Source organism: Heptranchias perlo, chromosome 15 (assembly GCF_035084215.1).
Source record: "Heptranchias perlo isolate sHepPer1 chromosome 15, sHepPer1.hap1, whole genome shotgun sequence".
Classification (NCBI taxonomy): domain Eukaryota; kingdom Metazoa; phylum Chordata; class Chondrichthyes; order Hexanchiformes; family Hexanchidae; genus Heptranchias; species Heptranchias perlo.
The window spans coordinates 7,510,894-7,533,673 of NC_090339.1; the positions used below are offsets into that span (position 1 = coordinate 7,510,894).

A 22,780-nucleotide genomic window follows, 5' to 3' on the forward strand; every position below is an offset into this window, starting at 1 on the left:
TACTAAGCCGACAGCTCGCTCCAATGTTAGAAGTCATTTTCACCTTGAGCTCCTGGGCAGTAAACTGGTAGAAGGGTTCACCTGTCCAGTGTAGACTCCAGTCGATATTCATTGCATGAAATCAATGGGATAGAAATTGGACAGGTTCTACAACAGGTGGGTTCTGTACTCCAGCAGATCACAACACAGGTTGTGAAGGTAAAAAATATCCACTATGTCTTTATATTTGAATATCTGGGGAATGAAATGGGGCAAGTGGAGCACGTTTTAGTGGAGGAGAATTTGGGGAACAGTGATCATAATATTATTAGGTTTAGAATAGTTATGGAAAAGAACAAGAAACAATCAAATATGAAAATACTTAAACTGGAGGGGGCTAACTTCAGTGAGTTAAAAAGGGATCTTGCTCAGGTGGATTGGAATCAAAAATTAGCAGTAATTGAACAATGGGAGGTCTTCAAAGAGCAGGTGGCTCTCGTACAGAGTAGATATATATCCTTTTGGGGGGAAAAGAAGGGCATCCAAAGCTAGAGTTCCCTGGATTACTAAAGATATAAAGATTAAAATGAAACAGAAAAAGGAAGCTTATGACAAATGTAAGGTTCATAATACAGTAGAGAACCAAACTGAATACAGAAAGTACAGAGGAGATCTAAAAAAGGAAATAAGAGGGGCAAAGACAGAGTATGAGAATAGATTAGCAGCAAACATGAAGGGGAACCCAAAAGTCTTTTATAAATATGTAAATAGTAAAAAGTTAGTCATAGCAAGGGTGGGACCGATTAGAGACAAAAAGGTGATCTTCTTGTGGTGGCAGAGGGCATAGCTGAGGTACTAACTGAGTACTTCACATCCGTCTTCACTAGAGAAGAGGGTGCTGTCACATAGCAGTAAAGGAGGAGGTAATAGCGATATTGGATAGGATAAAAATAGATAAAGAGGAGGTACTTAAAAGATTGGCAGTACTCAAAGTAGAAAAGTCACCCGGTCAAGATGGGATGCATCCTAGGTTACTGAGGGAAGTAAAGATGGAAATTGCAGAGGCTCTGGCCACAATCTTCCAATCCTCCTTGTATATGGGGACAGTGCCAGAGGACTGGACGATTGCAAATGTTTCACCCTTTTTTTGAACAGGGGTCTGTGATAAACCCAGCAATTACAGGCCAGTCAGCATAACATCAGTTGTGGAGAATCTTTTAGAGACAATACACCGGGACAAAATTAATTGGCACTTGTAAAAGTATGGGCTAATAAATAAAAGTCAGTATGGATTTGTTAAAGGAAAATCGTATTTGACTAACTTGATTGAGTTCTTTGATGAAGTAACTGAGAGGGTTGATGAGGGTAGTGCGGTTGATGTATATATGAACTTCCAAAAGGCATTTGATAAAGAATCACATAATAGACTTGTTTGCAAAATTAAAGCCATGGGATTAAATGGACAGTGGCAGCATTAATACAAAATTTGCTAGGGAACAGAAAGCAGAGTCAAAAGCAAAATACTGCGGATACTGGAAATCTGAAATAAAAACAGAATATGCTAGAAATACTCAGTAAGTCAGGCAGCACCTTTGGAGAAAGAAACAAAATTAACGTTTCAGGTCGATGACCTTTCATCAGAACTCTGTCAGAAAGCAGAGAGTAATAGTGAACAGCTGTTTTTCAGACTGGTGAAAAGAATACAGTGGTGTTCCCCAGGGGTCAGTATTAGGACCACTGCTGTTTTTGATATATATTAATGACCTGGACTTGGGTATAGAGAGTATAACTTCAAAGTTTACAGATGACACGACACTCGAAAATGTAATAAACAATGTGGAAGATAATAATAGACTTCAGGAGGACATAGAAAGACTGGTGAAATGGGCAGACACACGGCAGATGAAATTTAAAGCAGAGAAGTGTGAAGTGATACATTTTGGAAGGAAGAATGAGGAGAGGCAATATGAACTATTTGGTACAATTTTAAAAGGAGTGCAGGAACAGAGAGACCTGGGGGTGTATGTACACGAATCTTTGAAAGTGGCAGGACAAGTTGAGAAGGCTGTTAAAGCCCAGTATCCCATATGCTTTTTTATTAATAGAGACATGGGGGTCGATTTTAGCACCCGCTATCGGGTGCATTCCTGGCAGGGGGGCTCCGAAAATCGGGGATTCCCGGGGCGGGTCGGGAGCCCGGCTCCAACCCGCCCACTTCCGGGTTTCCCACAGACGTGCTGAAGTGCGCACGCAGCACCCGCATGTGGGACTCCCGCAGGCAATTAAAGCCAGCGGGGTGCCACTTAAGCTATTTATTTAGGTATTTCAGGTCGTTTAGAGACCTGATTAAGGAGATATTTAACATGGGGTGGGATTTTGCAAACAACTGGGACTGTTTCCCGTACTGTGGGAAACACTCCCAGTTCAAATGGACGTGTTGCAGCCATCAGCCTGTGGCAGCTGCAAAGGTCCATTTGACAGGTGGTAGGGGGGGAGACCCTCATTCATTGCAGGAGGCCACTCTGTCACTTTGGTCAAAGTTTGGCCTCCACCACCCTCATCCTAACAATAAAATTCACCAACTTGCACACTTACCCCGGTGTCCAGACACATGTACCTACCTTGCGGACCCCCTCAGATGTACATCTTCCAGATGGGGGCCACCGTGGCTGCAGTCATGACCTCCTCGGAGGGCGAACAGCATCACCAGCCTCGCCGGCCACGCCGTCCACCTCTGTCACGTGGAGCTCCACAACACAGTGATGTGACACATCCACCTGCACAGCAGGAGGGAGGGCAACCGCAGAGAGAGATGAGTCGCAGAAGGCATTACCCTCGCCACAGAGTCCACAGACCAAGGCTCAGCTTCCTGGACCTCTCTGAGCAGCAGTGCACACAGAGGCTCAGAGTCAATCGACATCTGCAGCCTCCTTCATGCTGAGCTGCTCCTGGCTGGCCCGAGCACCATCTTCTTACCTGTCGCTGTCAAAGTCACCACTGCCCTCAACAACTTCTCCTCCGCATCCTTCCAGGATGCCACCGGGGACATCGCCGACGTCTCTCAGTCGTCTGCACAAAAGAGCCCTGCAAATACACCTACACCCACTCTGCAGTGACACAATGGGTGGCATCAGGTGTGGGTCTTCATTGTGATCCTCAGGAAAGGGCATTATTGCACAAACCAGACAAGATTCGCAAAGACGTGGCAGTAGTGGTGCCAATATAATATGTGATGTGAGTTGCTCAGAAATTAAATATAAGTAAAAACCATGACAAACCCTCAAACAACCTTATGCATCCCCTTCATGCTCACGACACATTTGCCTTACGCTGCCTATTGCACATATGTGATGCATGCCCTGTGGCTGCAGCACAGGTAGTGGCAGGTTGAGTGAGGCTGACCGTGAAAGAGATGCCTGAGAGGGTGAGTATGAGATAGATCCATGAGATTGTATGAGGATTGGGTTGAGTGGTAGTGGCGGGATGAGTACTGGCGAGGTGAGTAAGTGCAGGTAAGATGAGGATGAGGTTTGAGTGGGTGTGAGGGGTGATGTGACAGATTAGTGTTGGCAGTGCAGAAGGAGGTGTGGGGTGGGGGGCGGTGATGTGGCAGACGGAGTGTAGGGGAATGAGTAAGTGTACTCACTTTGGCTGACCTACTTAGGTCATTGGAGCGCCTCCTGCACTGTATGCAGGTGGGCGATATGTTGGTGGTGCAGGTTACCTCCTCTGCCACCTTGAGCCAGGCCTTCATGGTGGCAGAGGCAGGCCGCTTCCTCCCGCCCACCGGGGGGAAGACCTCTGTCCTCCCCCTCCTCCTCACCCCATCCAATGATACCTGGAGTGAGGCATCATTAAACCTGGGAGCAGCCTTCCCCCTGGGCTGCTCCATGCTGTAATTTTTGCTATTTGTTGCAGCATCAGTCAGTGGAGGACTGCCCCTTTAAATAGAGCTCCTCCAGCTAACAGAGCTTACTGCGCATGCACAGTCCGCCCGACGCGCAGCTCAGCAGTGGGGAACCCGGAAGACCAGGTAGGTGGATCCAATTAGCCTGCGATTGCGCGCAGGGCAGACTGATTTCACCAGGTGCGTTACCCACGCGCCCAATAGACCCCCCGCCGCGAACCCGCCGCCCTGGTAATATCAAGCCCATGGAGTACAAAAGCAAGGAAGTTGCACTAAACCTTTATAAAACACTGGTTAGGTTGTATCTGAAGTTGTGTTTATTCTGCGCACCACATCTTAGGAAAGATGCTACGGCCTCAGAGAGGTTGCAGAAGAAATTTACTAGAATTGTACCAGGAATGAAGGACTTCAGTTATGTGGAGAGACTGGAGAAGCTGCTGTTGTTCTCCTTAGAGCAGAGAAGGTTAAGAGGAGATTTGATAGAGGTGTTCAAAATCATGAACAGTTTTGATAGAGTAAGTAAGGAGAAACTGTTTCCAGTGGCAGAAGGATCGGTAACCAGAGGACACAGATTTAAGGTGATCGGCAAAAGAGCCAGAGGCAACACAAGTGAGTTGTCATGATCTGGAATGCACTGCCTGAAAGAGTGGTGGAAGCAGATTCAATTGTAACTTTCAAAAGGGAATCTTTGGAATTCTCTGCCCAAGAGGGTTATGCATGCTCAGTCGTTGAGTATATTCAAGACTGAGATCAATAGATTTTTGGATACTAAGGGAATTCAGGGATATGGGGATAGGGCAGGAAAGTGGACTTGAGGTAGAAGATCAGCCATGATCTTATTGAATGGCACAGCAGGCTCGCAGGACCGTATGGCCTATTCCTGCTCCTATTAAAAAAATTAAAAATTGGATAAACATTTGAACGGAAAAAATTTACAGGGCTATGGGGAAAGAGCAGGGGAATGGGACTAATTGGTTAGCTCTTTCAAAGATCCGGTCCAGGCACGATGGGTTGAATGGCCTCCTCCTGTGCTGTACCTTCCAAGATACTATGACACTATCTCTTAGTCATCCCCCTGCGGCATTGCTCACGGGGTGTCAAGACCAAATGTAGTATGTGCATGAAGTTAGGTTGGAGGACAGGCAATAGTTCGACAAGTGCACAGATATTTCAGTTCCCAATTTAAAGTCATACATACCTTTCTTACTTTTAATGTAGTACATTAAATTTCAGTAATTGAGGGGTGGAATATGGTGAGAGGGTGAGAGTAGCGAGGAGTGGAGTGGAGGGATGTAAGTGAGGGGAAAATAAGGAAAGGTTGGGAAAAGAATGGGAGGGCGAAGATGAGAGTAGAAGGGAAAGTGGTGAGGCGAGGAGGGAGGGAGAGGAGAGGATCGGGGAGGTGGACAAGAGAGGAGAGAAGCCATGATAGGGCAGAGAGGGAGAGGGTGAAAAAAGAAAAAGAAAGATCTGTATTTATAGCGTGCCTTTTACAACCTCAGGATGACCCAAAGTGCTTTACAGCCAATGAAGTGTAGTCACTGTTATAAGGTGGGAAATGCAGCAGCCAATTTGCATGCAGCAAAGTCCCACCAACAGGGATGCGATAATGACCAGATAATTTGTTTTAGTGATGTTTGAGGGATAAATATTGGCCAGGACACGGGGAGAACTCCCCTGCTAATCTTTAAATAGTGCCATAGGATCTTTTATGTCCACCTGAGAGTGCAGACAGGACCTCATTTTAATGTTTTATCCAAAAGACAGCACCTCCGACAGTGCAGCACTCCCTCCATACTGGACTGGAGTGTCATCATGGATTTTGTGCTCTTGTCTTTGGAGTGAAACTTGAATCCACAACCTTCTGAATCAGAGGCAAGAGTGTTACTAATTGAGCCATGGCTGACACTGACAACTGACAGAGGGAGACTGGTGATGAGGTGAAAATGAGGAGAAGAAATTAAAGGAGAGGTGGAGCAGAGGAGAGGGGGAGAACAGAGAAAGAGAGAGATAAAGAGAGAGGATGAGGATGGGTGACGGTAACTGAGGTGTAGGAAAGGCAGAGAGGAGAGGGGATGGAGAGGGTGGAGAGGGGCAAGAAGAGAGGAGGAGAAGAAGGAGAGAGAGGAGAGTTGGGGAAGGAAGGAGAGGTGGATGAATGGATAGATGGGAGGAGAGGGGAGGGGGAGAAGAAGAGAGATGGGGAGGGGGAAGAGAAGGGGAGTGCAATGGGAAAAGATAGACAGAGGGGTTCGGGGAGTGGACAAAAGGGGGCAGGCAGGAGAGAAAGGAGATGGACGGAGAGAAGGGAGGGGAGGGGATGGGAGCGATGGTGGTCAACATTTGCCCAACTGGTTGGGTGGAGTACAAATGCTACTTCAATGCATCCAGGACATGCAGAGGCCTGTTGTGCTGTGTCCTGCTGATGGTGGAGGCAGGAAATTGTTGTAATCAGGTTTTTTGGTAAATTGGTGATTGTTTTGTGAATTTTCATGTGTTTAAAATGTGAAGTGTTATTTTTGGGGTGATATAGGAGGGTGGATGAGGAAATGTCATGGCGACTGCATCTTGGAGAATTTTCTTGGTTCTTCTTGGAAAATGGTGGGTAGAATTTGTTTCTGGTAGAATGTGGTTGGAGAGAAAATTGAAGTTAGGGGAATATTTTGTGTAATATGATTGGTGAATAATAAAAGTAGGAACTAATCATAATTAGAAAGGAGAAAAATGCAGAGAGTTAACCACTGAGGGAGAGGGAGAAGAAAAGACAAAACCAAAGAAGAAGAAGAAAATTGATAAATAGTCTTGACAATCAGTATGTAGATAATGGTTATGGCATAGGTCATAATCACAAGGAATGTCAAGCTAGATGTGGGAAGCAGTTAACACTTTTACCCATGGTCCACATGGATGTCATAAAGGAAGGTGTTACCAAAGGAAGGTCATGTGACACCAATGAGTCATGTGCCCCATAGGTTCATCAGCTCTCTCTGTACAGGCTTTATTAGAAGTGAGTGAAAGTGCTTTAAATCTGATCTTTCATTAGAAATATGTTATCCCTTAAGTGTTCTTTCATACCATAGGAACATAGGAACAGGAGTAGGCCATTCAGCCCCTCGTGCCTGCTCCGCCATTTGATAAGATCATGGCTGATCTGTGATCTAACTCCATATACCTGCCTTAGGCCCATATCCCTTCTGAGATAATCATGCTTCATTGAAAGAACTGTTTACGCTTTAATGCCTTCATTTTGTTTTATGATTACTAGCATTACAGAATCTGTCAAATAAATACTACCATTATAAGCAGAATGACCACCAGAGCTGGACTGTGCTGTGAGTGGAATGTGCTGACTGTACCTCTGTGTTCTGACCCATCTGCAGCCTCACCCATGTAAAACAGTGGCCCTGATTATATGACTAGAAATGACAGCATCGTTCCAATAAAATGTCCTTCTAAAACACATTCCACATTTTCTAGATCCACTCTGCAATCTCACTCTGGATGATGGATATTTTGAAATAGTTAATACAACATGGCTGCAGGAAAACAATGAAACTTGCACAAATGGATCAGAAATCTACGTTCCTCACCAGGGTCCAAGTGAGCAATACTGGGAGTAAGTAAATTACTACAGATAGCTGCACCTATAACCTGCACAGCTGTACCAGTAGCTTCCTCCTGGGACAGTTAGTTAAGTGAATGTCCTGTTTAATGAGTGAAAAGTTGTTTGATTTAGATAGAGGTACTATTTACATCATACTTATGTTACAAAATAACATCACAACTGGGGCCCTTTCATTAGTTAACAATGCCCTGGTTTCTAACACCGTGGGTTTACTTTAACAATATTTATACAGTGAAAACTTTATTGAGCATTTTTTATTTTCTTATTCTTCAAGGAAGTAATTCACCACTAGAACTGCTAAAAAATAAATGGTTCAAATTATCTGTGACTGATATTCCCTTCTCTGTGTTGTTTAGTTTAATACTGTATTGTGTTTAACCCATCGACGTGGTAACTGAATTGGGGGAAACTGGCTGGGAGCAGGTACCATGTTTAAGAACATGAAGGAGCTGAATTCATTGGGAGATACAGTGACTAACCCAGGTAGTTTTAAAAGTGCATTGTAAGACAGCATTTGACCTAGTGTGGTACCAAGGAACCCTAGTAAATTTGAAGTCAGTGGGAATAAGGGGGAAAACTCTCCAGTGGCTAGAGTCATACCCAGCACAAAGGAAGATGGTAGTAGCTGTTGGAGGCCAATCATCTCAGTCCCAGAACATTGCTGCAGGAGTTCCTCAGGGCAGTGACCTAGACCCAACCATCTTCAGCAGCTTCATCAATGACCTTCCCTCCATCATAAGGTCAGAAATGGGGATGTTCGCTGATGATTGCACAGTGTTCAGTTCCATTCGCAACCTCTCAGATAATGAGGCAGTCCATGCCTGCATGCAGCAAGACCTGGACAACATCCAGGCTTGTACTGATAAGTGGCAAGTAACATTCGCGCCAGACAAGTGCCAGGCAATGACCATCTCCAACAAGAGAGAATCTAACCACCTCCCCTTGACATTCAACGGCATTACCATCGCTGAATCCCCCACCATCAACATCCTGGGGGTCACCATTGACCAGACTCTTAACTGGACCAGCCACATAAATACTGTGGCGACAAGAGCAGTTCAGAGGCTGGGTATTCTGCGGCGAGTGACTCACCTCCTGACTCCCCAAAGCCTTTCACCATCTACAAGGCACAAGTCAGGAGTGTGATGGAATACTCTCCATTTTCCTGGATGAGTGCAGCTCCAACAACACTCAAGAAGCTCGACACCATCCAGGACAAAGCAGCCCACTTGATTGGCACCCAAAATCCCTAAACATTCACTCCCTCCACCACCGGTGAACCGTGGTTGCAGTGCGTACCATCCACAGGATGCACTGCAGCAACTCGTCAAGGCTTCTTCGACAGCACCTCCCAAACCCACGACCTCTATCACCAAGAAGGACAAGGGCAGCAGGCACATGGGAACAACATCACCTGCATGTTCCCCTCCAAGTCACATACCATCCTTACTTGGAAATATATTGCCGTTCCTTCATCGTCACTGGGTCAAAATCCTGGAACTCCTGACCTAACAGCACTGTGGGAGAACCTTCACCGCACGGACTGCAGCGGTTCAAGAAGGCGGCTCACCACCACCTTCTCAAGGGCAATTAGGAATGGGCAATAAATGCTGGCCTTGCCAGCGACGCCCACATCCCATGAACGAATAAAAAAAAGGCAGTCAATGAAACACGTTCAGGAACTCCTTCAAGTTATCTCTCCAGGGAATCTCATCAGCACTCACTGTTTAAAAAAGCTTTATATTTAAAAACATCAATAGAAATAGAGAGAAAATTCAAATTGCAATTCTTGGTAACAGTTCACTTCTAAAAGCAGAACTGATTCTGTTTAAATTGGATATCGTTCAAATCCATTCATATTTGACTAATACTTTTGTGCATTATATCTAATAGTGACTGTCTGTAATGAACAGTATCCTTACATAAGATGCTTTCTGTTGTCATTTTATTTAGTGAAGTGGCTTTACGCCGTACAAGTTCAATGGATGAGACTGGGGAGATAGTCTGGTATTTAGCCCTCTGTCTGCTTCTGGCCTGGCTGATAGTTGGGACAGCGCTATCTAAAGGAATCAAATCTTCAGGAAAGGTAAAACGATTGATGATGAATAGAGTTAACATTCTGTTGACAAAGTCAGATTTCTGGAAGAATAAAACTAGAATTGATAAATCATTTGTCAAGTGGGCTGGTTTATTGCACAGGTGATGTTAACAGTGACTCTTTTGGGGGGGGTGGCGGCACGGTGAGATCCAGAACTCATGAGCACTGCAGGCTTGAGTGAGATCTGAAGGTCTTTCTCCTGAGTGAAAGAACAGCAACAATTCCCCAAACCCTGAAATGTGACCCTCATTTCTAAGGGTTTCAGTTGCTGCTACAGGACTTTGGATGAATCTCCAATTACTCTGGAAGGCTGGGCAGGGCTGGCTCAGTGATTGAGCAGATTAGGGTCATGGTTTTATTTAAGTGAAATCAAATTTGTCTGGATAATGAGAATGGGAAAGAAACCTGAGGAGTAAATGTGAGGAGTTAAATATATTCATCACATGCTGATCTATTCCCCTGTTTTAATGTGTTACTTCCCTGAATATGAGATACAAATAAGTTGGAATAATCTTATGTTATTTAAATTCAGTTACAATATGCAGCTCAGTGTCAAATATATGTCGAAAAAAATCCTGACTAAGTGATAAATTCTTAGAAATTTCTTTTACGATGAAGTGGGCAATGCCATTTTATGTTTTTCATTAATATACCCTGCACTTAGTTATTACTCCTCCAATTGTCTTCTGCTTCATTTCTCTGCTTTGATTACAATCCTATTAATTTGCCATTAAATTGAATGCAATACTGTAAATGTTGTACCAGCAATACAGGAATATCTAACAAACTACTCTCCATGGTCAGGTGGTTTATTTCACTGCGACATTCCCTTATGTGGTTCTGACCATACTTCTTATCCGAGGTGTTACCCTGGAGGGAGCCTATAAAGGAATTGAATATTACATTGGAAGCCAGTCAGACTTCTCAAAACTGGCTGATGCTGAGGTAAATACAGCGAGATAATCCATAGAATTTCAGCTGTATTTTTCAGTCAAGTCGCAGTTTAATTTTTTTTTGTCTGTTTGGGATATTCAATTTAAAACCTGAGTGTTGCTTTTGGGTAATTGTACAAATATCGGAAAACTAATTTCTGTCATTGCATTTTGCTTCTGTAAAACAGACAAAATTTTAACTGTGATGAATTCTAATCACAGTTTATGACATCTTGATGTTAGCAGGTGGAAAGAGTTGTGATGGGAAGAGCAGAGATAAGATGAAACTGGACAAGATGGGGTGACATGAAATGGGATACGATGAAATTTCTTCTTGATGCCTATTTTTTAAAAACATTGGAACAGATTAATTAAAAATTTTCAAGTGAAATATTTTATCAACCTATGGAGCAGATTGTGCGATAGTGTGAAAGAATTGATAGCTAATCAGCAGCCCGTTTTACATCTCTCCCGATTTTTAATTTCCATTGAAATCATTTACATCCGTTTTGCACTATCGCACATTTAAAATCTACCCCTATGTGTGTGGGTCACACTGTGGCTATACAGTGGACAATAAAAGCTATGACATGGTATTTATTGATATTGAGATCTGATTTTTAATTTAGTGGGGATTTTGTTGCCCTTTAGATATGGGCCTTTATTTTGTGGTGAAAAGCTTTTCTTTGTTGCTGCTTTCAATGAACATGCTGCAAGTAAAGAATCAAATCAATCACTAGAAAACATGGCTGACAGGGGAAATTGGAGGGATTTTGACAGCAAGTAGTAGACAGGGAGGCAGAATGATGACCCTACGATTTAAGGGAGACATTATTGACCAGAGGGAGCTTCATTCAGTCAGTTCACCATTTGAGCTGTGGGACTAACCCACCCCATGTTCCTCATAGTTAATGTAGTTTTATTTGTTGAATGAGTTCAAATAAAATCTCCCACTCCTGACTAATTCTACCTTCTATTTACCAGGTCTGGAAAGATGCTGCAACACAAATTTTCTATTCTCTTGCAGTGGGTTGGGGCAATTTAATAACACTGTCATCCTACAACAAATTCCACAACAACTGTTACAGAGATACCATCATTGTTTGTGTTGTTAATTGTGCTACAAGTGTTTTTGCTGGATTTTCCATCTTCTCCATCCTTGGACACATGGCTCATATACAAGACAAGCCTGTTTCAGAGGTTGCACAGTCAGGTACCTGCAGAGTCAAACTTATTGGGCCGGATGTTGCTGGAGTGGGGCATCTCGCGGCAAGCCTCGTTAGTTAGACTCTTTTCTGCACCTTTAGCTCAATAATTTTTTGCACCATAACTTGCTGGAAGTGCAAGCTGATAACAATGTGGCCAGGGCAAGGGGGTATCTAGGACCTCAGTGAACGGCAGGACCAACAGTGTAGCTCGTTAAACAATGAGATTTAAGGATTGAGAAAGAAACAAAGGAACCACAGAGAAGGAGGGTACATCAGAGTCAAATCAGGTGCAGAAAGAAAAATAAAGAGAGGAAAGAAAGATTGGATTAAGAGAGAGAGGAAAAAAAGAGACAGAAAGGAACAGTAAGAAAATAAATTAAAAATGTTAAATTTGACATTTTTAAAATCTCTAATAACAATTGACTACATGCAGGAATAAGATTGAACCATTTAAATTGTTCCCTTTTAGAATGTTGTTTGGCATTGCATTAACAATTATCACATCTTAAAAAGATACTTACACTCTTAATTACCAGACTTAACTTTCTGTGGCGAGTTTAATGGGCAATTAATGTGCAAATCCAGTAAGTTCTTAAAAATAATGGGGAGGCGAATGGCAAGATGCTGTTTGTGCGAAGCAAACGGCAGAGTGGCATAAATCGACCAGCAAACTAGAGATTTGCAACTCAGCATATTTCGTAATCCCCTGATTTTTGCTTGCTGATTTGCACTTTAATAACAATGTGTGGCATTAACACGCTCTTATTTTTCCAGCAAGATCCGGTCCGTTGTCATCTGATAAAATGTTTCCAAATTGTGAAATAAAACTGTCCGGGCTCAACGATCTCAGCCTTTCAACTCTGTTGGCAAACTCTTGGATCCAGTAGTTTTGAACTGTAATTTAACAGAAATTTGCTGAAGTTTAAACAAAGTAACCACAGCACTACCTGACCAGCTGCTTGTAATTCATAAACAGGAATAGCCAGAACTGTTAAAAAATATCAACCAATGTCACAGCTTTAACCATCTCTCTGATATCAATCATTTGTTAGATATGAAATTACACTCAATTGTTCCAGTGTACAAAGACTTGCAAAAATCAATACTTGGATCCGCAGCAGCAATTCTGGTGGAAAGTGATATTCAGGCCCTAATGTAACAAACTATTAAATGGTGGTTGGATTATACTGGACAGGGGTTGGAGCTGAATAATGAACTGGAATGTCTGGAGATTGACAGACTTGTTTGTTCAACCTTTGCTCTTAAATGTGAGATAGTCACAGAACAGGACGTCACAGAGCAATCGAATATCATTATAAATACTCAATATAGGGCCAGTGATTTACGTTATAAATACATTATAAAGTGCTAATGTTTTCCATTTTAAAAAGAAAATGCTGAATGAATTCAGAGCTTATGTATTTATAATGTGAATCACTTTCATCATATTATCTTTTTCTAAGTAAATCATAGGTAGTTTATTATTTATTGAAAATATCAATCACTGGCATTGTATATTTGTACTCAAATTGTAAATTGCTGACGCGACATTTTGTTTATATAAAGTTTTTATTTGAAATGTGAGATCCACTAAAACATTCTATGCAGTGCCAGTTATGCCTGTAGATGGTGCTGTGATAGGTAATTAGAATGATCACCAGGTAGCTTTACATCAAAACACAGTCTACATATCCAGCCTGGATATTCAAATATCCTGGACACTGGGTGGTGCTGTCGCAGTACATGTCTGACAAGAATACACTCTGCTCAGGTATTTCCCTCCCATCCCCATTCTCCTCCGTTACACTCTCCTTCTAAACGCTGCTTCATCGAATGGGTCTGGGGGTTCTTCCCTTGCACATAAACATCATGCAGAGCTCACAATGCATTATTTCTTCTAAATATGATAAATACACAATATAGAGTCAGTGGTTTGTATTATAAATACATATTATAGAGTCAGTGATTTATATTACCAATACATATTATAGAATCAGTGATTTATATTATAAATATGTAATGGCCCGGAATTTGTTTTTGAAACAATGCTCACTGTTACTCCAGGGCAAATGGAAGAGCAACTTCCGGCCAGCGCACATGCGCAGTCAAACGTGGAAATCCGGAAGTTACTCGACCAAATGCCCTGCTCCTCCGAAAGCTGTGTGGGAAGGAGATCCCGTTGGCTGGAATGAATGGACCAGTGCAAAGTTCCTCTCCTGCCCAGCTGCAAATGAACTAAACGCTCCAGAAAAAGGTACGCTCAGTTTTTTGAGCTAACTTTTAACGGCATACTAAGTCTTAATGACTGCCAAACAACCTCTCTGGCACTGAAAATTAACTTTTAAAAATGTGGAGTCTCATTCCTTCTGATTTTAATTGTTGTTGGACATTTAAAAAATATTAACATTTTTATTTTTTTTACTTTTTCTTTTTGTCTCTTTTATCTCTGTCCTTTAAATATTTCTTACCCTATCTTGATCTCGCTTTCTCTAACTGATTTTACATTGCATTTACTTTTGTAGCTTGCACTTCCTGGTACTCATTGTGCGGTTTGTTAAGGATGCTTCAATCTGATTGGTTGAGAGGATAGACGGTTCCATGCCCCGCTCACACAGCTCACAGATCCCCAGGAGAAGACACTGCACTTTTTTCAGCTCCCCATTACAGCAAGTTGGCTCCCAAAAAGCCATGGATAGTTTGTGGGTAAATTTCAATCTAAAGAGCAGCAGGCACCATTCGTTCGCTGCTCATTGCAAAATCTGGGCCAATATAGAATCAGTGATTTACATTGTAGGGGTGGTAAGAATGTGGAACTCGCTACCGCAAGGAGTAGGTGAGACAAATAGCATGGATGCATTTAAGGGGAAGCTAGATAAGCACCTGAGGGAGAAAGGAATAGAAGGACATGCTGATAGGGTTAGATGAAGAGGGAAGGGATGAGCATAAACCCCAGTATAGACCAGTTGGGCCGAACAGCCTGCTTCTGTGCTGTAGACTTTATACATCAAGTCACATCAAAACTATAGCAAAGACACAGGCCATTCAGCCAACTGGTCTATGCTGGTGTTTATCTTCCACACGAGTCTCCTCCCTCCCTTCTTCATCTAACCCTATCAGGATACCCTTCTATTCCTTTCTCCCCCATGTGCTTATCTAGCTTCCCCTTAAATGCATATATGCTATTTGCCTCAACTACTCCTTGTGGTAGTGCATTCCACATTCTTACCATTCTTTGGGTAAAGAAGTTTATCCTGAATTCCCTATTGGATTTATTAGTGACTGTTTTATATTTATGAACTCTAGTTTTGGACTCCCCAACAAGTGGAAACATTTTCTCTACATCTACCCTATCAAACCCTATCATTATCTTACAGACCTCTATCAGGTGATCCCTCAGTAGAAAAGAGCCCCAGCCTGTTGAACCTTTCCTGATAAGGATATCCTCTCAGTTCTGGTATCATCTTTGTGAATCTTTTTTGCACCCTCTCCAATGCCTCTACATCCTTTCTATAATATGGAGACCAGAACTGTGCACAATACTCCAAGGCCCCGATATTAGCAGGGAGGCGGGATGACAGCGGGGGGGTGATTGGGCGTGTGGGTAACCCGCCCAATAAAAAATGTCCATTTCTCACGTGATCACGGGTCAATTGGAGCCACTTCACGTGGCTTCCGGGTTTGCTGTCCGAAAGCTGCGCAGCGGGCGGACTGCGCACCTGCATCTCAGGCTGTCAGCTGGAGGAGCTCTATTTAAAGGGGCAGTCCTTCAATGGCTGTTCCTGGAGCAAATACCCACATATCACAATGGAGCAGCACAGGGGAAAAGCTGCTCCAAGATTTAGCGATGCCTCACTCCAGGTGCTACTCGATGGGGTGAGGAGGAGGAGGGATGTCTTCTACGCAGCGGACGGAAGTGGCCTGCCTCTGCCACCAAGAAGGCCTGGCTCGAAGTGACAGAGGAGGTCACCAGCAGCAGCAACATCTCCTGCACCTGGATACAGTGCAAGAAGCGCTTCAATGACCTAACTAGGTCAGCCAAAGTGAGTACACGTATTCATTCTCCTACAATCGGTCTTCCACATCACCGTCCCCACCCCCCAACTCATTCTGCACTGCCACCACTACTCTATCACATCACTCTCCACACCCACTTAAGGCTCACCTCAACTTACCTGCGCTTCCTCAGCACTTCATCACCCCACCACTACCACTCAACCCAATCCTCATACAATGTCATGGTTCTGTCCTGTACTCATCCTCTGATGCATCTCTTTCACGGTCAACCGTACCCAAGCCAATACATTCATCAGTTGGCCACGTCACCATCACTCACTCACACATCTGTACATTCTCCCCTTATAGGAGAAGAGAGCCCAGAATGCACGGGAGAGGGTGAGGACCGGAAGGGGGCCGCAACAAACCGTCGTCCTCACAGACGCCGAGCAGGAGGCGCTGGAGCTGAGCCGCACCCTCGCGTGCCTGTCCGTCAGGGACGGAGAGATTGCCACCCGACAAACGCCTGGTGACAGAATTTTAACATTCAGCATACACAATATGAATTGATGTTAACATGCCTTGCCATCTTTAGCACCTCAGTATGCTCATCGCAACATGACACATCTATGATCGTGCTTAGGAGTGCCTTCTGTTCTCTTACAGGGCCTTCAGCGGGCGCTGTGATAGCAGTGGGCGATTCCTCAGAGGACTTGCCGGCCGCTGAGGGTGCACCATCACATCTGAGCGAGCCATCCACCAGCGCAGATACTCATGCCTCAGTGGGTCCTAGTCCGCAATTAGTTGGGGTCCCACATGGTGAGCTACCGCACATGTGAGCACGAGCAGAGACTGGTTGCAGGGGCAGCTGTGGAGAGTCCGTGTCGGCGGGAGCACTCCTCTCCAGGCTCTGCTCAGCTGGAGACAGATGCTGAACCCTGGGGGCCATCCATAGAACCATGGAACAACAGAAAAGATACAGCACAGAAGGTGGCCATTCAGCCCATCGTGCCCGCGACGGCTTCATGAACAACCAGGTGCCCATTCTAATCCCACCTTCCAGCACCCGGTCCATTGCCCTCCTTTAAAAGGAGAATGATCAAGGGGCAGTAGCACATTTGTGAGGTGCTGGAACAGGTGCCACGCAAACTCTCCACAATAGCGCAGAGGATGGAGGTATCCAACTCCTGCATGAGTGGAATAGTGGCACAGGTACAGGAGGGAATCTCTGAGATAATGGGGGTAATTTTAGGAGGCAGTTGCGGGTACATTGGGGGTGGGGGGGCTCGGAAAATCATGGAGATCCCGTTTGGATCTGGAGGCCGGCTCCACCCGCCGACTTCTGAGTTTCCCGGGGACCCACCTGTGCGTCCGCGCGGGCGACCCAAAAACGGAAATGACAGTTAAAGTCCCAAATGTACCTCATTGAGGTACTTAAGGCACTTTACTTGTGACAAAGTCATTAGAATGATTTTTAACTTACCTGGCGGCTTGCCCACCGCCTCTGAATTACATCTACCCCCGATGTCCCCCTCTTCATCCCCCGATGTCCCCCCGATCTTCCCCTCTCATCCCCGATCTTCCCCTCTCTCTTCCCCCCCCCCCCCCCCCCCCGATCTTCCTCTCTCCCCTCCCGATCTTGCCCTCTTCCCCATCAACCCCCACTTTTCCCCGATCCCCCCCGATCCCCTCTACCACCCCCCGCCCCGGTCTTCCAGTCCAGCGCCGGATCAGCCACTCTTTCCCCCCCCCACCCCGGTCTTCAAGTCCAACTATTTCTTCTCCCCCCCCTCATGTTGACAGGCCAGCTGCCGTCAGGAGCTGCAATCAGGTTGGCCGCTGGGCCCGAAACCCAGAGAGGACGTTAATTATCATCAATCAACATGTGATCGCATCGGAAACGGTAAGTTTTATTCATATGGGTTTGCCACACGCACCTTCACCGCCCCCCCACCCCCCCCCCCCCCCCCCGCTGCCAACCCACCACCATTGCAAAATCAAGCCCAATGTCACAGGGACGTGAACAACTCTCTGAGATACTAGGGACGTGAGGGCATCTCTGAGATACTGTCGCGGGTAAGTGCGGGAATGCCTGTGATGGAGAGAAGGCTAGCTTCCATTGAGCTTCAAGCACGGTTCACAAATGAGTCCATTCAGGCCCTGATAACGGCCGTTCGGACTCACATTGAACAACATTCTGCCACCTTAAACACCAAAACCCAGAGGGCATCTAATCAGTCAGGGCATAAACAAGAGCAACCTGCCACTACCTCTGCTGCAGCCACAGGGGATGCACCACGTAGAAGTAGTCGGAAGCAAAAGGCGAACGTATTGTAAGCACGAAGGGTATGCACAAGGATGTATGACGGTTGGTCATGTTGTTTATTTATATTTGCTTTTTGTTAAACTCACAATAAATATTATTATTGTCACCACTACTGCCACGTCTTGGCCATTCTTGACTGGCTTCTGTAATAAGGCCCTTTCATGAAGATCACCATGAACGCAGACACTTGATGCCACACATTGGGGCACTCTACAGTGGGTGTATGTGTAGTTGCAGGACTGTTTTGTGCAGGGTGGGGGAGTGGGGGAGTGGGGAGGCTGGTGTGGCCACTGCTCTGTCCAGGTGGTGAGGACTGGACTCTTCACACTGTCTGATGTTAGAAGAACTGTTCACATATCAGAGACTCCTACTGGCCTCACGAGCAGCTTGGTGAGCCGTTGTTCTGCCCATGGTTTGCTCCTTCTCCTCCTCCTCAATGTGGGTGGCAGATGTGGATGGGGCCTCCTCAAGCGGGACTCGTCTCTGTTGTGCCATGTTGACACACGACTATAATGCATCCCACTCTCTGGTACATATAGAAGCGCTCCCCCAGAACGATCAAGGCACCTGAAGTGCATCTTGAGCAGCCCTATAGCATGCTCAATTGTAGACCTGGTGGCAATGTGGCTGTCGTTATATTGACGCTGTTGCTCGGTGATGGGGTTCCTCAGAGGTGTCATGAGCCACGTGTGTGCAGGGGGTATCCCTTGTCCCCGAGGAGCCAGCCCTTAAGAGTGTTCGGTGCGTGGAAGAGGAGAGTGATGTTGGATTCCCAGAGGATGAAGGAATCGTGGCAGCTGCCAGAGAATCTGGCGCACACGTGAAGGAATCTTTTGCGGTGGTCACAAACGAGCTGAGTGTTGATGGAGTGATACCTCTTCGTGTTGATGAACAGTCCTGGCTCGTGTGGAGGTGCTCGTATTGCTATATGGGTGCAATTGATTACACCCTGCACCCGTGGGAAGCCAGCCACAGCGTGGAATCCCACTGCGGTCTCTGTCTGGCTGAGGCCATCCATGGGGAAGTTGACGTAGTGTGAGGCCCTGCGAAACAAGCCGTCGATGACCTGCCTTATGCACTTGTGTGCAGACGACTGAGAAACCCAGCGATGTCCCCGATAGCACTCTAGAATGATCTGGAGGCAAAGAAGTTGAGGGCAATGGTGACTTTGACAGTGACAGGTAAGGAGATGCTGCTCGGCCAACCGGGAGCAGCTCGGCATGAAGGAGGCTGCAGATGTCTTTGACTACCTGGCAACTGACTCTGACCCTACGTATGCACTGCTCCTCAGAGAAGTCCAGGAAGCTGAGCCTCGGTCTGTAGACCTTGTGGCAAGGGTAGTGCCTCCTGCGACGGCGCTCTCTCTGTTGTTGCCCTCTGTGCTCTTTTGCAGGTGCCTGTGGCACAACATTGTGTTGTGGAGCTCCACGTGGCGGAGGTGGATGCCATGCCTGGTGAGGCTGGTGATGATGCTCGTCCTTGGATGTAGTAGTGAATGCAGCCATGGCGCCCCCCATTCTGACGGTGAGAGTTTGAGGGGGTCCGCAAAGTAGTTAAATATGTTTGAACAGCAGAGTTTTAAGTAGAAAGTAAGAATTTTGAATGAAAACACAAAGGTCTTGCAGCCAAAACTTTGTCTGAAGTAACAGAGTGCCTTGCTGCAATAAATGACATTTTCTCTCCATCTGTCAAATAAGCATTTGCATCTCCCACTGGCTGCTGGCTGAAACACATCTGTTACAACAGGGAGTGTTTCCCACAGCACGGGAAACACACTGAGGATGCTTCAAAATTATATCCCTGCCAAAATGTCGAGACAATTAAGTACTTCAAGTACTTCAACTAGCTGACAAACTATGCGAAGTATCATCCCGCCGGCTTTAATTGCCGGTGGGACTTCCGCATTCGGGAGGCACGCGCGCACCCGGACGCGTCACTGGGGAACCCAGAAGTCAGCGGGTTGGAGCTGGGCTCTGAACCCGCTCGGGATTTCAGCGATTTTCAGAGCCCCCAACGCACCCACTCCTTCACCCGAAAATCGAGCCCCAAGTGTGGTCTAACCAAGGTTCTATACAAGATTAACATAACTTCTTTACTTTTCAATTCTATCCCTCTAGAAATGAACCCTAGTGCTTGATTTGCCTTTTTTATGGCCTTATTAACCTGCGTCGCTACTTTGTGATTTGTGTACCTGTACCCCTAGATCCCTTTGCTCCCCTATCCCGTTCAGACTCTTATGTAGCTTCCTTATTCTCACATTTATCTATATTGAAATTAATTTGCCAATTACATGACCATTCTGCAAGTTTATTAATATCCCCTTGCATTTTAATGCATTCTTCTTTTGTGTATCCCGCAATTTGGTGTGATCCACAAATTTTGAAATTGTATTTCTGATTCCCGAATCCAAATCGTTAATGTAAGTTGTGAACAAAAATAGTCCCAGAACCAATTCCTGTGGCACACCACTTTCCAGTCTGAGCTGCTACCCTTGACCCCTACACTCTGTTTTCTGTTTTGTAGCGAGCTGGCTATCCATTCTGCTACTTGTCCCCTGACTCCACCTGCTCTGACCTTAGCCATGAGTCTACAATGTGGTGTTATCGAAGGCGTTTTGGAAATTCAAATATATTACATGTATTATATTACCCTTTCTGTTACTTCTTCAAAGAATTTAATAAGGATGGTCAAGCATGACTTTCCCTTATGAAATCCATGCTGATTATTCTTTGTTATATTTTTATTTTCTAGCTGCCTTTCTATTATATCTTTCAGTATAGATTTCATTATCTTTCCTACCACCGATGTTAAGCTAACTGGTCCATAGTTCCCTGGACTTGTTCTAGCTCCCTTTCTCAATATAGGAATAACATTAGCAGTTCGCCAGTCCTCCAGCACTTTTCCCTTTTCTTGTGAATTATATATATGTATTAGTGCCTCTGCTATCTCCTCTCTACCTTCTTTTAAAATTTGCGGATGCAATCATCCGGACCAAGGGTTTTATCAATTATCTCCTCTCCTTTCTATCATAATTGTTTTAATATCTTTTTCAACCTCTTCTTCTAATGTCCTGCCCACCTTGTTAGTCTCCCTGGTAAATACGGAGGCAAAGTAACTATTGAGTATTTCTGCCATTTCGCTTTCATTACCTGTGAATTTAACTTGTGCATCCCTTAGTGGCCATATCCCTATTCTGATTTTTCTTTTGTTATTTGTGTGTCTGTGGACTACCTTACTTTTTCTTTTTATATTCCTTGGTAATTTAATTTTGCAGTTTCTCTTTGCTTTCCTGATTTTTTTGACTTCTTTCCTAATCTCTTTATTCCCTTTTGTCATCCTCTCCTTTGTTGTCTATGTACTTAGTGTATATCTTTTTCATTAGTTTTAAATTTTGTCCTTATTCATGTCTTTATTCATCCATGGTGTTTCATTACTGGCTAGTTTGTTCTTGCTTTTAATGGGATATATTTCTCCTGAACTCTATTGTTCACTGTTTTGAATATTATCCACTGCTGTTCAATTTTTTTTGTCTGTCAAATTTTATTCCAGTTTACCTGCCCTAGTTCCATTCTCAAACCCATAAAATTAGCTTTTTTTAAGTCTATTACTTTGGTCTTTGTCTTACTTATATCTTCCTCAATCATTATTTTAAACCTTATTATGTTATGATCGCTATTGCCTAGATGGTCCCCTATGCTTCCTTCTCTTATCTGTTCTGGTTCATTTCCCATTAGTAGATCCAGCAATGATTCCTGTCCAGTTGGGCTTTTCACACACTGGTAAGACAGGTGTGGTAAGGGTACGGTAGCGTAGTGGTTATGTTACTGGGCTAGTAATCCAGAGGCCTGGACTAAAATCCAGAGTCACGAGTTCAAATCCCGCCACGGCAGCTGGCGAATTTAAATTCAATTAATTAAATAAAAATCTGGAATTAAAATACTCGTATCAGTAATGATAGCCATGAAACGATCGGATTGTCATAAAAACCCATCTGGTTCACTAATGTCCTTTAGGGAAGGAAACCTGCCGTCCTTACCTGGTCTGGCCTATATGTGACTCCAGACCCACAGCAATGTGGTTGATTCTTAATTGCCCTCTTAGGGATGGGCAATAAATGCCGGCCTTGCCAGCGACGCCCACATCCCGTGAATGAATAAAAAAAAAGGAGCTATATACACACTGTGTAAACACCATTTCCTTTTCTCCATTCCCTACCTCTTCTTGCCAGTTTATTTGGGGGTAAAGATTCAGTTATTTATATTACAAATGCAATATATAGAATCAGTGATTTATAATGTAAATACATAATATAGAGTCAGTGATTTATATTAGAAATGTATAATATAGGGTCAGTGATTTATATTAGAAATACATAGAATCATAGAGCACAGAAGGAAGCCATTGAGCCCAGCGTGCCTGTGCCAGCAATTTGGAAGAGCTGTCCAATTAGACCCACTCCCCTACTTTTTCCCCATAGCCTTGCAAATTTTTCCTTTTTAAATATAAATCCAATTCCCCATTGAAAGTTACTATTGAATCTGCTTCCACCGTCCTTTCAGGAAATGCATAGAAAACTGTCAGTGACATATATTTAAATACATATTATAGACTGAGTGACATGTATTATAAAAACACATTATAGAGTCAGTGGGCTCGATTTTCAGAAGGCCGAGCGGGTGCGTTTGTGGCGGGGGGGGCTCCGAAAATTGGGG

General features: G+C 44.5%; 1 protein-coding gene across 2 annotated transcripts in view; it reads left to right on the forward strand.

The window, feature by feature from the left end:
* LOC137332851 (sodium- and chloride-dependent neutral and basic amino acid transporter B(0+)-like) overlaps positions 1-22,780 on the forward strand; it is a 117,747-nt gene that overhangs the window by 60,733 nt on the left and 34,234 nt on the right. For both annotated transcript variants that reach the window (XM_067996805.1, XM_067996806.1), the window contains exons 7-10: positions 7,364-7,502; positions 9,465-9,597; positions 10,414-10,554; positions 11,526-11,754. In XM_067996805.1, the coding sequence (XP_067852906.1) occupies positions 7,364-7,502; positions 9,465-9,597; positions 10,414-10,554; positions 11,526-11,754 (642 nt within the window). The remainder of the gene's footprint in view (positions 1-7,363; positions 7,503-9,464; positions 9,598-10,413; positions 10,555-11,525; positions 11,755-22,780) is intronic.